At 47.6% G+C, this 15,440-nt stretch overlaps 1 protein-coding gene across 3 annotated transcripts in view; it reads right to left on the bottom strand.

Moving 5' to 3' along the window:
- The window catches only part of Chst15 (carbohydrate sulfotransferase 15), a 76,455-nt gene that overhangs the window by 23,178 nt on the left and 37,837 nt on the right, over nt 1-15,440 (bottom strand). For all 3 annotated transcript variants that reach the window (XM_048338071.1, XM_048338069.1, XM_048338070.1), the window contains exons 2-5: nt 11,105-12,134; nt 9,730-10,069; nt 6,884-7,030; nt 2,537-2,693 (exon numbers count right to left, since the gene is read on the bottom strand). In XM_048338071.1, coding sequence (XP_048194028.1) covers nt 2,537-2,693; nt 6,884-7,030; nt 9,730-10,069; nt 11,105-11,647 — 1,187 coding nt within the window. In that variant the 5' untranslated portion in view covers nt 11,648-12,134. The remainder of the gene's footprint in view (nt 1-2,536; nt 2,694-6,883; nt 7,031-9,729; nt 10,070-11,104; nt 12,135-15,440) is intronic.

Raw genomic sequence — 15,440 nt, 5'->3', positions numbered from 1 at the left:
TGTGGCAAACACAAACCACTTCTCATCCTTTAAGCCCAACTTGGCTTTGCTCCTCCAGTGTGGTGGCCCTTCCCCCTCAGAGCCCTCTCCCCACCTCTGGTTCTTGCTAAGTCTGCAGGCCATGCCTGACTCCCCACTAGCCCATGAGCCCCTACCCCACCCCTACACCAGCCAGAGAAGAGCTGGCATAAACAGAAGCAAGTGCAGACAAAAAATGGTCCCCATCAGCCCGCAGGTGCTGTTTTCACTCCAGGCCCTGGAGCTGGGCACGGCCTGACCTTCCTCAGAATGGGAAAACAGGAGGAGTGACGGGAAGCCACATGGTGAACAGACAGTGCACCACCCTTCCACCCTGCGAACTTGGGCTGGGGAGGGAGGCAGGGCAGCTGTGAAAACACCTCGGCGGGTGGTGCCGGGCCCGTTCCTTAGGCAAGCCTGTCCTCTCAGGCAACAGGCCATCCAACAGACTCCTCCGCAGTCAGGTCTCCGGGAGAGCACCTCAGGCTAGCCGCTCTGGCCACTTGGAGGGCTAAGCTCCTGCCTCCAAAGCACGGCCAGCACCAAGCAGGGTTTGGCAGCTTGAGGCTGATGTGGGCTCCTGAGGCCAGGAGACAAACAGAGAAGAGGGAGCGAGTCCAGCGGCCGCCCTGGGCCCATCCCTCAGACAACCACTCTCAGAGGAACCACACCTGTTCTCAGGCCTCTGCAGACCTCAGTGCAGCAAGCAAGTCCTCAGGTGGAAGAAGGGGCTAGACCGTACACTGCGTACACACCCCACACTGCTCATCTGCACAGAAAAGAAAGCTACAAGAAAATGCATGAAAGTACAAACAGCAGTTATCTGAGCGGGAGATTACAGGTGTGGTGTAGGTGAAAAGTTTTCTATTCCGTTTTCTAATGTATTTTCTACCATACTGCTCCTTTCTCCCTTCCTCCCTCTCCTCTTTCTTTATTCACCCCCTCTCCCTCCTTCCTTTCCTCCTCCCTGCCTGCCTCTCACTGTTTAATACTGAATGTTTGAATTCAAAGCCTCACACCTGCTAGGCAGATGCTCTACCACTCAATCCACACCTCCAGTCTTGGTTTTGGCTGGATATTTTAGAGATGGAGTCTAGCAAACTTTTCTATCCAGGCTGGTCTGGAACCTTAATCTTCCAAATCTCAGTTTCTTGAGTAGCTAATTACATTATGGTCCATTTCTATTTTTTAACATGCCTATTGTTATCGTTGTGGCAAAGCTGTGACAAATCACCACACCGGGGAAGCACAGAACAACAGGAATTCATTCCTTTATTGTTCAGGAAGCTACAAATCTAAAATCCAGGTGCTGGCGCAGCTGGCTCCTTCTAGGAGCTTTGAGGGAGAATCTATTCCAAGCCTACATCGCAGATCAGGTGCCAGGGATTCTATCACTGGCATTCTTTGGCTTGAGGCCATACACCCCATATCTCTTCACAAAACAGGCTCCCTGGTCCAGCATGACCTCATTTTAACTTGAGTGCATCTGCAAAGACCCTATTTCCAAATAAAGACACTTGCATAAATACTGGAACCTAGGACTTCAGCACAGATTATTTTGGAGGTCTAATTCAACCTGCAACAAAACATAGTTCACCCAAAGGAAGACACAAAGAGCTGCGGCCTCCTCAGTCTTTCAAGTATTTGGTAAGCTTTCCCCATTTGGAAAAACTAGGCTTAAAACTAGACAATGAGGCCAATGCGTGATGCCACCAAAAAGACAGACTTGGTCTCAAAGCAGGAAAAATGAGTTGTTCCAACTTACAGTTGACATTCTGGATGGGGAGCTCTTGTCTCAGAGGACTCTGGAAAGATTGGAGCCCCCTTATTTCTGATGTGGTAGCAATTAGAGGAAACACTGGACTAAATAAATTCAGGTGTTGGTAGCCCTGGGGTTGATGTGAATGACTTAATTGTCCCCCCGGTACTGGCCAGGTCACCCCAGTATTGTCTATTCAAAAAGCACAGATTAGGCAACCATAATCTTAAAGGCAAAGCAGCTCTGCTTCTTCCTCTGGATCTCAAGAAAAACTGGAGAGCACAGCTCAAGGCAAAAGGATCAACCAAGTGGGGGGGGGGAGCGGAAGGCAGGTACGGAATTCTTGCAGTGAGATCACACAAAGCACCCTGACACCCTTGATCTTAAAGATGTTTCTCCACATCCTAAGATCACCCCACATTCCTACGTCAAATCCTCCAGAGGCCTTGACCCACAGCCTGACATCAGAAGTGCTGAGAAAACAGTCTACAATTTGTTTAAAGGCTGGGAGGATTGTATTAAAATAACATTTACAGAAGAAATAGCAGGAACATAGCAAGTTTAGCTTGTTTATTTTTGTTTTGTTTTTTCTTAAAGTGGCAAAGTCCTATTTGTGACGAGAAGCAAACACCAAAGCACTAACATTGTGCTCCAAAGCACCTTTTCTTCCCACCCAAATGCAAAGCATCCCCCAACACACACACACACACACACACACACACACACACACACACACACACACACACACACACGGCTCACCTCTCCACAGGGTCCCTGAGCATGACGATGAGCTTGGCGTCAGGCTGAAAGGCGTGGATGAAGTCCTGGGTCAGGAATGGCGGCTCACCATCTGTGCTGTTGTCATAGAAGAAGGTCCAAGCATTGTTATCCCACATGGTGGAGGCACTGGCCTCTCCTGAAAACAAAAGATCCAGCAAATGAGCAGCTGCTGGGGTATAGGGTAGGACTTCCACTTGGAGCTGGAGGCCAAGTCTGGCTCTCACACTTTCCTCCTAAATAGCTGTGACAGGCAAGTTGGTCAGCCATCACTGACAGTCAGGGCTCTGAGAAGAAGTCCCACTCCCATTACAGTGGCCCTCCTACCTCCACCTCAGCGCCCCTTGGCCCCTGAGGACGCCCTACCCTGCCCCAACCTCTGTCTGGAAATCCAGGCAATCCACAGCAACACTGATTGTCCCCTTCTCCCCCAGCTCCTTTCTCCAGGATGAACAGAAATATAACCTCTAGTTGCATCCATAACATTTCCACTGCATAGGGCTTAACTCTGCTGGCAGCTCATTGCTCCACAGCATTTTAAAGCCCCACTGAGAATGTATTAGATAGTTTCCTTCCAAAAGTGCCAGGGAGAAAGGCAGTTTGGGGAAGCTGACCCTCGCTGGAAAGTTGGATGCAATTCGCATCTGTCTTTCCTGAGAAACATAACAAGTTAGTCGCAGAGCACACTCTAGGACCAAATGGGAGGAAGGCTTTGCCAAAAGCCCAGGAGGCCTCAGTCTCGTGGTCTGTCTTCTTCGAGGCTAGCTGTCCACTGTCCACACCTAGCACTCCACTCAGTGCTGACTGGTCAAATGGGTCCCAACCCTGTCTTCTCATGGTCCGCATGACTGGAGGATGACACTGTTAAATATACTTTCAAAAGGACAGCAGTCAGGACAGTGTACAGGGATCTAAGCCACACAGCCTCTCTCAGATAATTGAGCTTATTCTCTATAATTTTTATAAGGACTATCTTCAGAGACTTAGAAGAGAAGGCAACTCAATCAGTCAGTTCTATAATCAATATCCAGACACAGTGCGCAGAACTACAGGACACATCTCAAAGCCTTTCATTCAGGGAGAATCTGAATCAAAAGACAGTGTCTTTGGTCAGTGATAAGCACATTAGGGCCTCATTGGATGTGTAATCATGTCAGCTGAGCATTTCTGTTCTGGCCTGCTTTCCTTTATTATTTTTTGTAAGACATAATTCCCTAGGATACGAAAGAAAAGGCAACTAAATCAGAAGTCCTTTGAGAATTCTCCTCACAATGAATAGGGAATATATAAGACAGGAGTATCTAAAATGAAATTGGCATAAATTCTTTCAGCTTTCAAAAGGAACTGATTCTAGAACCACAGGAACATTTGTCCTTCTTCCCACCTGTCTGTTCATCCATCCATCATCCATCCTCTATCTGCCTAGAAAGCATTCATTTGGTGTCCAATCTGTGCCCCTCTTTGTCTTGGCACTGGGGACAGATGAGGGAAACAAACACATAGATTTTACAACCTAAAGGGAGGGACAGATATTTAAAGAAGTCATCAAGAGCCAGGTGTGGTAGTCCACACTGGTAATCACAGCTACTTGGGAGGTACAGGTAAGAGGATCATAGTCCAAGCATAGTTAGTGATAACCTATCTCAAAAACAAACCAAAATCAAAAGGACTGAGAAGGGGCTCAAGTGGTAGAGCTTAAGCTCTTAACATGAATGAGGCCCTGATTTCAATCCTCAGTACTGGAAGGAAAAATGAAAATCTGTCAGAAGGACTGGGAGTATACAGCTCAGTGATAAAGCACCTGCCTAGCAGCTGCAAGACCCTAAAGGAGACGTGCTCCTCCCCACAGTACAGGGGAGGAAAGGAGGGAGGGAGGAGGGAAGGGAGGGAGTCATGAGATACCACATGAAGCACAGAGACTGGACAGGCAGAGTGCTGTACCAACACAAGCAGGGGCCTTTCAACCAGTCTAAACCTCCAGCCGCCTGCATTCCTCTCACAGCCAGAGAATGCTAAGGAGAGCCTCCCTCTGATCTTGTCCCAAGGTGGTAAACAGGCCTTCCCGCCCTGCCAAGGCTCCAGAGGGAAAGATGGGCAAAGCAGAGCTGAGTCACATTATGGGGAGGAAAGAAGCCCAGAACTGACCTGACCCGACCATCTCCTTGTACAGACATAAAAACTGAGCTCAGGACAAAAGCTTGACTTGTCACGTAGCTAGCTGGTGACACAAGCAGGGCCAGATGCCAGCATTGTCTGCCCTGCCTATCATTTCATGAGGCTACCATAAAAATCACATCAACTCTGGCTTAAATATCAATGTGGTATTTTGATTTCTTGTCCTTTTTAAAGCCTAACAGTAACTAAAATTAGAGAACTAAACATGATTTTCTTTTTCATTCATTATCTAAACCTCGGTTTCATGGACACAGGATGAATAATTTTCACTCTTTCACAGAACCTAAGATTTTCCCAGGGGCACACAGCAAGGGAGTCACAGCAAAATATTAATTATACTTATAATTTGTTTGGGTCTCCAAGTTTGGGAAAATTAACTAACAGCCAATTCATATTGCAGGTAGGGGTTACTCACTGGTTCCCAGTGATTTGACTTCTAAGTTAAAAAAAAAAATCAATTTGGGTTTTGGCTTAGACTAATATCTCCTTGATGTAATAGTCACAAGGAGAGATTCTTACACAAGCAGCTGATTGCAACTCACCCTGCTCATGGAGAGATTTGCTGGGTTTACAGAATCAAAATATAATACACCCAGGAAAATTCAAAACTAGATCAGTACTGGCAGTAACCAATTTAAGCAAAAGGTGTGATGAAATGTCTCTCTTTCAGATGCATCAGTGATACCTTGTCCTGAGGTGATTTCCAGTAACAAAGCGTTATGACTGATGAGTAAGTCTAGAGGTCTAAAGGTACAGCATGCTGGCTAGAGGTAATAATATCATAATATGTGTGGTAAGTTGCCACAGGAGCACATCTCAGGTGCTCTTACCATAAAAAAAAAAAAAAGAAAAGTAAAGCATGTGAAGAAATAAATGTGCCAGTTTTTTGTTGCAGTAATCATTTCATTACTCATAATACATATTACATATATGATGCATGTTATATACATGTATCATAGAGATTATATAATAACACATATGCATATTGTAATACACACGTTACGTGCATGCCAGAAGCTGGTGGCTCTCCTATGTAATCTTATAGTTACTTGGATGCTGAGAACGGGAGGATCGTGGTTTGAGGCCCAGGCAGAAAAGTTCACCAAGATCCACCCCCCCCCACCTCACCCCCACCCCCGCGTGCCTTCTCAAGCAATTAACAGCAACATGTTGACACATGCCTGTCATCCTAAGCTACATGGGAGGCTGAGATTGGGAAGACTGTGATTCAAGGCCAGCCTGGGTGGAAAAGTCAGTCAGACTCCTACATCTCAATGAAAGAAACTGGGTGTGCTGACGCATGTCTGCATTCCTATCTATAACGGAAGTCTAAAATAGGCAGCCTGATGCCCAAGCACGCACCTGGCAGAAATAACATCCTATCTCAAAAATAACTGGTACAGGAGGTAGAGGTACAGCTCAAGTGGTAGAGTGCCGGCTTTGAGTAAAAAAGCCAGGCCAGAATGCAAGGCCCACGGATCAAACCCAGTACTGGCACAAGAAAGGGCTGGAGAAGTGACTTAGCAATACCTTGAAAATGTGAAGCTGCGTTCAAGCCCTGACACTACCAAAAATACAACTCCAAATATTATGTGTACAACTAAATATTCACAATAAAAATAAACTCTTCAAAAAAGAGTTCAGGTATATGTTCCAAACAGTCTTACAGATTTTTAAGTGACTCCCATAGGCATTAGGCTGATGATTGCTTTTACCCAGTGGCAGAGCCCAGACGGTGCCCAGGGCTGTCCAGTTCAAGAGACACTGCCTCATTCCTCATACAATGGCAGAAGCCCAGGTTACAAAAGCCCAAGTATTAAATCAAGGGCTCATCAGTAGTCTAACTTGGATCAGTGGACTCTAAAAGGAGGTCACACTTGCCTATTTAAGTAAAAACAAAGAAAAAACCTTTTCAAAAAGTCATTTCAGCTAACCTTGAGTCTTCACAGAATGGACAGGCCAGCTAAACTTTTCTGTTTTATATTACTCATAGAGGTGATGAGAACATTTATGCAGATGTGTAAGTGACAGCCTGGGGAGGGAGGGAAGGGACACTCAGTGGTCACCTACAGCTATCCGCAAACACTCTGCATGAGGCAGAGCTGGGCCCAGTGAAGTGCTCTCGCAAGCCCTGGAGCTGCCCACCAGCCATACCAATAATGATCTTGTTCATCTTGCTCTGCTCCTTTGCAGCGCGGGCCTGCAGTCCCTGGTGGATCTGGTGTGCAGCCAAGTCGAAGAGGTCCAGGTAATCTTCCACAGGGTAGCGGTCCCGCAGCCCATCCCGCAGGCGGACAATTCCTGCAGGAACCAAGAAGCAGGTTGTTAAGGACAAAGGTGCTACTACTGCTGGGGTGGTGCTCTCCTGGAGAAGGACCAGGAAAGGGAAGGGAAAGCCCACGGGGCCCAACCACAGAAGCAAAAGGCTGGGTCCAGGGGAAGTGCCAGCAGAGGTTAGTCCAGGGATCTCTGGGAACTGCCGCTCTTTTTCCAGACACGCATGCACGCCTGCTACCATGATGGGCAGGGGCCACGGAAAGGATGGCACGCTCGTTCAATAGCTCTGAAAGCGTCCATGAAGAGGGCTGGAGTTTGGGGCTGGTTAACATGTGCACCGTGTGAGGCTCCAGTGAATGGGCAGTAATGGCACCCAGGACACACACAGTGTGTCAACCAGGAAAAGGGAGAAAGGACAGCCAACCAGGAGGGCCACATCCTGGCACCTCCATGGTGCCTGTTTTTACACGAGCCTGGCAGCAACTGCTCATGTTCTCCAGGGTTATTCGATTAAGCAGCCTGCTGCTTGTTCACACTAGAAGAGGAACTGGCAATCTCTTGGCTGGACATATTCTGGCATTGACTACACACGGCTGAAATTTTATCTTTAAAACTGGGCAAGTTCTCACAGAAACGGAGGGACAAGGGTGAATAAATGCAGCAGTGGTACTCATTAGACACTAGGTTGAAAATGAAAACTTGTGGGTAGGAATAGGAAGGAAAAACTGGGAAAGAGCCAAGGAAGGAGGGTAACACTGTCCAGAAAGAACTGTATTCAATACCTGACTTACGAAACTGTAACCCTTCTGTCGGTCACCTTTATAATGACAACTGTCTTAACTTAGTATTTAAAAATGGGCCAATTCCATTCGCAAGTGTGTGTGTGTGTATTGGTACGGGAGCTTAAACTCAGGGCTGGGAAGAGTTCTAGCTTTTTCACTTAAGGATGGTACTCTATCATTTGAGCCATAGCGCCACTTTTGGATTTGAGGTAGCTAATTGGAGATACAGTCTCATGGCCTTCCCTGACCAGGCTAGCTTTGATCTCAGCCTCCCAAGCAGCTAGGACATAAGTGTCAACCACCGGCACCCAGTTTTAATAAACATTCAAAGACACAGCCCAATACAACTAAAATGACTATCTAGCAGGAAAAGAGTATCTGTGGTCTAAGCAACAAGAGATTTAAGGTGACAGTGAATACCAGCTTCCAAGGTATACCCTGTTCTCTCCCCTGACACAGGGCAAGTGGTTTTCATTGAGGGAAAACAAGAGACCATGGAGGGAAGTTAGCACCCTGTAGAAGCCAAGTGTGTTCACACACTTGGGGCTAATGTGCACAGACCAGAAGCCTTGGCTACCAGAGTAGCCACTGCTACCCCCCCACACACACAAAAACATCACTTTTTGTTCAGTCCAGGATGAACAACAGGATGAAGTCAAAGTCTAAGGAAAACTTATGAGTCTCATCTAGCAACCTGGGTCCCTTTATGTGGAAAACGCCCTGATGGCCCGCCCAAACTTTGGCACAAAATAGGCCATGTATCACCCGGTAGCTGCAGTGACCAAACGTCTCCTGGCAGAAGGGAAAAGGTTATGAAGAGGAAACAGTGACCAAAGGGCCCCAGGGTGCCTGGGCTGGGCTAGAGCAGAAACCAGCCTACAGGAAGAGATAGACAGACGGTATCTATGGTCAACTCATAGCAAAGCAGTGTGGAGAAAAGATTCTCCAGAGATTTGCCTTTATGCTTCATACCACAACACATGAGGCAGATAAGACAAGACACATAAGCCAAGACTAGAAGCGGATGTGTGGGGGCTCCAATGAAGTAGCACACAGCTGAATGCAAGCCACTACATCCAAGCAGGCTGCTTCTTACCGCCCTGGTTCTGCCATACATTGCTCACTGCCCGAGTCACACACTAAGAGCACCTGCCTAGCACATGCTAGGTCTTGGGTTCAATCGCTAGCATCTCCCCTCCCCATACACACATATAAACACAGAAACAGGAAGAACTGTCGGTTCTGTACCAGTTCTCTTGCCCTACACACAGATGGCACGCAGTCAACGCTCACCGGGTGGCTGGAAACTGAGTTCTAGCGCTTGGTGGTCCCTGCCCATGAACTGTTGCTACTGTCTGGAAATGGTCTGAGTGTCTCCCCTAGAAGCTCGCAGGATAGAAGCTTGGTCTCCAGTGGGGTGGGGCTGAGTGGGGATGGGACCTGTAAGAGGCAAGGTCTTGCGGAAGGGGTTCAGGGGGTCACTTGAGTTCTTCCTGGAAAGGGGTTAAGTGCTGATTTCTTGGGAGTAACTGGGTTCCTTTGAGAGTGGGTCACTGCAAAGCGAGGCCCTCCGTGTGCACTTGGCTCTTCTTCCCTTTTTCTTTCTCTGCCAGGTTTACTTGCAGCCTGGGGAAGGGGGTGGGTATAGGGGGTGGATGGAGTGGGGTGGGGGGGGGGGGGGAGACTCTTGCCAGACTGCCAGTGCCACGCTGTCCCATAAGAATCGAAGAGACAAAGAAATCCCTCCTCTCTTCCAGACTCCCCGCGCCTGGCCTTTCGTTTCGGCAGCCCAGAACAAGTCTAAGGCACCCGTGTAGTGAGCGACCAGGGGGGAACAGCAGGCCGGAGCCCCGCACCCCAGGACGCCTCCGGGCCTCCCCCCCGCCCCACCACCACCACCTCCCGCCCGTCCGGCCCACCGGGGACCCAGCCCGCCCTCACCGAACCGCTTCCGCGTCCACCAGTGCGGCTCCTTGATGGCCGAGAACTTGACCTGCGGGTGCAGGCGGAGGCGGTCGTAGAGGTCGGTGGTGCCGCACTTGGGCTGCCCGATGATGTAGAAGCGCGGCAGGCAGCGCAGGCGGAAGTGCCTGCCGCGCATGTGCGACAGGTGCGCCCAGAAGGCCTTGCGCAGGGCGTCGAAGGTGGAGCGGAAGCGCCGCGAGTAGAGCACGTACGAGTTGCTCAGGTAGGGGTCGGTGGTGTTCCTCCCCGAGAACTCCTCGTACCAGCAGGGGCTCTCGCTGTCGGGGAGGAATTTGCTGGGGATGACGGAGAACATCTGCGGGGAGGAGAGGCAAGGGGGAGACGACGGTCAGCCAGGCCCGTGGCCGCCATGCGCCTGGCCGGGCCCCCACGGTGGACCGCAGGGAGTCCAGGCTGCACCGCTACAGGGGGCCCCGGATCCGACGAGGCAAGTATGCCAGCCTGGGTAGGGGGCCGATGGCTGAGGCTTTCTATCAATGTGAGAAAATGAAACTTCTATCAAAATCCATCTCACCACCATCATAGATCCCCCCCCCCCCAATACACACACATACGGCATCTAGCTAAACAGTTGAAACCTTCTCGCCCCTTATATATTTCCAGAGCCACTCAGGACAAGGAAAAAAAAAAATGATTCAGACAGAACAGAAAAAAAAATTTTTTTTTAAACTGAACCCAACTCTGAAATTCAAAATGATGATGCTCTGCAAGAGCAGCTTTGAACCATTGTGCCGCCATTCCAAGCATGAGTGCAGTCAGGAGAGGGGGGATAGTCCTCCTGTATTTCTAGTGGGGCCATTCAGGACTTCTTAGTGTTCCATCAGCGTAAACAAAGGTAGACAAAGCTACCTCTGTTCTGTGAAGCTGTCAACTTATCCTTGCTAGCCTAGGCACAATGGCTCACATCTATAATCCAGCTATTCCACAGTCAGAAATTAGTAAGATCTCAGTTCCTAGCCAAAAAAAAAAACAACTTGAACCCAATCCCAACCAATACAGTTAGTGGTTTCATGCATATGGTCCCAGATATGTGGAAGCTTAAGTAGGAGAATCACTTTCCCGGCTAGCCCAAGCAAAACCACATAATCCTATCCAAAATATAAACAAAAGGAGCTGGAGATATAGTGCAAAGGGTGGAGTGCCTGCTTAGAAAGCTCAAGGCCCAGAGTTTCAACCCGAGTCATGTACAACAACAAAAAAATTATCCTGGCTACATCTGAGAAAAATGTCTACCATTTTCCTTTTGTGCTCCCAAAAAATGGGTGACAGGAAAGAAAGGCCTCATTTGTGTTCTTTTCAAGTCAATCAATATGAACACAAGGCTACTCACGTGCAACTCCTGCCTCTTGAGATCTTGTAAGTCTGGGAGCTGTCTGGTGGTGAACTCAATCCTGGCAGTGATACTGTTGATAATTAATTTAATGCTTGGATAGTCCTTCACATAGGAAATGTTATTTATGAAGGGTTGGTGATGATATTCTTTCATGTCGCTGGGGTCACTGTCCATCAAGCTGGGATTACTGGGAAAGCCTCCATAATGGAAAGGGGATGAGATCAAAAGCTCCTGGTGAGCTCCGGAAAGGATGTAAGAAGCCATGACTAAGGTCATTATTATCAGTCCGAATACCAGGCTACATCGCTTCCCCTTCTTAAAACGCAAAAACCCACCCCAGTTCTCATTGCCCTCGGTCCTCACTTCGAGAACAGCAAGCAAGTTCATCTGCTTACTGTCTACACGGAACAGAATTTTGTTCTCTCCTTTGCACGTGGGGCACACCTGGTGACTGTGATGGGGGCCTTCTCGGCAGCCAACTTGCTGTTTGTGTGCATTGTCAGGTAACAGCTGTATACAGGGATTCACGCAGTGCCTCATGGTAGTGCCCTTGGGCAGCTGGCTTAGCGAGCCAAGGGCGAATCCCCAAGGAATCTCTATGTGTGTGAGCTGTGATGGCAAACTATAAGGACATCCCAGGATTCCATAAGATGGTCAGAAAGGCACAAGCATCAGAGGCTAATGTGACAATGAGCAGACACCAACACACTAGGGAGTACGAAAGCAGATTCTTTGGTTCAGTTCTTCAAGACGATAAAAGGAAGCAACCTCCAATAATTGTCTATGTGCAAGCCACTGCAACACAGAAGTGGTCACAGAGTTCAAGAACAAGGTCTGCCTGGTTCAGGTGTTACCCATGGTACCCAAAAAGGCGGGAACAGTGTCACTGAAGACCACGGAGACACATGAGAGATTAAGAGAGACCATGGTTATCTTGTTGATGGACGGACCAGCACGTCACCACAGAGGGTTTCCACTTTCACATCCTGTGTTCCTCTGGAGCAAACTCTGAACAATTCCAGATTACCTGAATAGAAAGAAAGCAAGTATTATTACATTATTCTATTGTATTACTATGTGGTAACAATGATACCTAGGGATCATTTCCCAGGGAGGAGTTAGATGTTTGTGCTTCTCTCTTCTACTTCTTAAGTGTCAGCCATGCCTGCCTGGTTACAAGCAAATCTCATAAAATCATGTGGGACAAGGAGCTTTCAGGTTCTCTTGGTGCAGTGCTGGGGATGACCCAAAGACGTTGAGCATGTTAGGCAACTGCTGTACCACTTGAGCTACCACCTCAGTCGTTTAGTTTTTGGTGGGTTTTTTTTTTTTTAATATTGGATCTTGGTCCTTTATCTAGGCCAACCTTGAATTCTCAATCTTCCTGTCTCCACCTCCAGAGAGCTGAGATTACAGGCATAACCACCACAAGAACCTTTGAAGGTTCTTGTGTTTGGCTTTGGAACTCATTCTCTGCCACCAAATGTGGCCCCAAACACCAGCACCACCAGTACCATCCCCATGTCATACACCAACCCATTCCCCCCCCCCCAATACTCCCTGAAGGCAGGAGTTTGTGGCCATTCTTAGATGTGTGCATAATGACCATGAGTTTCAAGGATGACATAAAACATCAGTGCTTTCCATCAATGAGAAGTTTGAAGGATTTTTAGGATGGAAATGAGGAGAGACAAACAGGGTTAACATACCCTTCCCTCCCCTCCTCCCCAGTCAGGATCAGTAGTGGTTCAGTTACAGCTAATCTTTAAGCTTTACTATCAGTTTAGGAAGCAAAAGTTAATGAAAATCTAGAAACAATGAAATGGTTCTCTTCTTCAGTAGAGTGCATCATAAAAAAAATCATTTGACTTTAAGTTATTAAGCAATTAAATTCAATGCACAGTATTCCTCAGAGCAACATAAAATTTCAAACCTTGAAGTAATTTTTCATTTTCATCATCAGGGGAAGACATGATTCTTAAAAATCCCATTAATGTGATCCTGTGGTTGTTCATACCACACTTTCTTAGAGACATAATAAGTGGAGCCTTAGATGAGCAAAGGGAGACCTACTTGGCTTCTAGCTGTGGTAGATCTGAACCTACCAGCTATGTGACCTTGAGCAAGCTATTCAGCCTGTCTGAGCCTTGTAAAATTAGAATAAAAAGTTATCTTCCTTGTAAGTTTGTAATGAGTGCTAAATGAGTTAACACATATAAAGAGTTTGCATAATGCCTGACAAATATTTAACACCCTATCAAGGCATGTAACATTGATAATAATAGAATCCTTCATGATTATAACTATCAGCATTTTAATTGTCAATTAACTCTAAGAACATCTGAAATGCAATCCCAGGTGGGGAAATCCCAAGCCACATTATTTTTGGGTATTGGTTGACACCGGCAGGGGTAAGACTGGCCTCCCAACTCCATCCACCTCCCCAACTCCCAAAATTCCTTACTGTACTCAGAGAGGTGGCACTAACTAACCGTCAGAGCTCCACTTACTGGCTGGGGGACCAAGCAGTCAGAACCAAAGAGAAGCAATGTTCACTTCCCTTGGACCAAAAAGCCCATGTTTTCTTGAAACATGCCAAGCAGTGTTTTTCCCAAAACATCTTCCACCCACAAAATGTTCTGCATGCTGTCTGTATTTGTGCTTGAAGGATTTGGAGAAAAGTAGGAGGGGGTGGCAAGAAGTCTACAAGATTCTTTACGGCAGGCCTTTCTGGGTTTTCCATATGGTAATGGGTCCTGTAAATCCACAGCCAGGAATCTAAGAAGCAAAATTGGCAAAACACAGTCACGAAGGTCTCGTGTCCTATATGGAGGAGGACTGGCCAGTAGATGCTGGGCAGGGCATCACGCAGGGCCCAGGCCGCTGGAATAGCACGGAGGAAGGACGTGTGGGAGGAGCTGCCCTCTCTGGGGCCCTCTCCATCCCTTAGGACAGCTGGAGGGCTATGTCAGGAACCTCCAGTCTCTGCTTCCAACTTGCTCAATCACCCCTGACCCATCACTTGGTACAAACAACTCTGCCAAACCAAAGAAACAAAAGGGCAAGAGCCCCTACTTGGAAACTCCATCGCTAAAGCCAAGAAAACATTTTTTCACATGTCAAAGACAAGGCCAAGCTGGGGTTAAAAATGAGACTCCAACCAGGAGTTCAGCAGGAGGCAGTTCACACCCTTCTGTCTTTCAGCTGCTGAAGGTCTAATTAGATTGTTTAAAAAAATAAAAAGGACAAACAAACACATACTTTGAAGCCACAAGACAAGAATGTACATAAACTGAATCCAACAGAATGGGAAAAACATTCCTAACCAAAGCCAAAGGTATTTTATTTCAAGAAAGTAAATAAACCCAGGGAGGGAGAGCTGACAGTCTCCACAGTGGGCACCGAGGGGCCAGGCCACGTGTTCTTCCCTTGCACAGTGGTGCCTCCGTCCACAGCGAAAGCTCGAAGGCCCATTCTTACACATCCAGAACTAGGAGAGAAATCAGATGCTCCTGAACCTTGTCATTTATTCACGCATTCATTCACTCACTCGTCCTCAGCTCTTGCACATAGATTCTATCCTTGGAGTTTCCTGATGCTAGGGCTAACGGAAGCATCTTTCATTATTGATACAAGCCCTTTTAGCCACGCCCAAGTTTATGCTAATGAGTGGCTCTTGGTCGGCCACTAAGTAGCTTCAGGATGGAATCTGGCTCCCAGAAAGACCAAACGTTGGATAGAAGCTTAGAAATCTCAACTTTCCCAACCTACAGGTACAAGAGTAGGGATGGAGACAACGTTAATCATCAGTGGTCACCAATGTAATCAACGCGCCTATATAACGGCACCTCCACAAAAACGCCTAAGTCAAGGATCTGAGAGCTTTAGGGTCTGACCGCACATGTAGGTGCAGGCATACAGGCCAAGGATAGGGATGCTTCATTTCTTCCTGTCCCTGATGGCTGGTCCTGACCTGCACCTTCTGTGACAAACCGCTGATCCTGACAGAACGCTTCTCTGCACACAGGTTTTCAGTGAGCAACCAAAACTGCACAAGATGCTGTGGGAACCACACATTTGTGGCCACAGGAGTGTGGGTGGCATGGGGAACCAATACTGTGAGTGGTATCTGAGGTGTGGCAGACCCTTGAAACAGAGCCCAGGAACTCCAGACAGCATCATAGTCAGTCAGATAGTAAAACCCTGGGTTGGAGTGGAAGAGTTGAGAATTTGTTAGTATAGGAAACACACAGGGAAGGGAAAGGACTCCTCTGGCACAACTACACAAAACTATCTTACATTTGCCAGTTTTACCAAAATGTGTGGCTACTGG

This window comes from Perognathus longimembris, chromosome 2 (genome assembly GCF_023159225.1).
Source record: "Perognathus longimembris pacificus isolate PPM17 chromosome 2, ASM2315922v1, whole genome shotgun sequence".
Taxonomy (NCBI): Eukaryota; Metazoa; Chordata; class Mammalia; order Rodentia; family Heteromyidae; genus Perognathus; species Perognathus longimembris.
The sequence above is the reverse complement of the archived record's forward strand: the minus strand, read 5'-3'. Positions and strand labels throughout refer to the sequence as shown.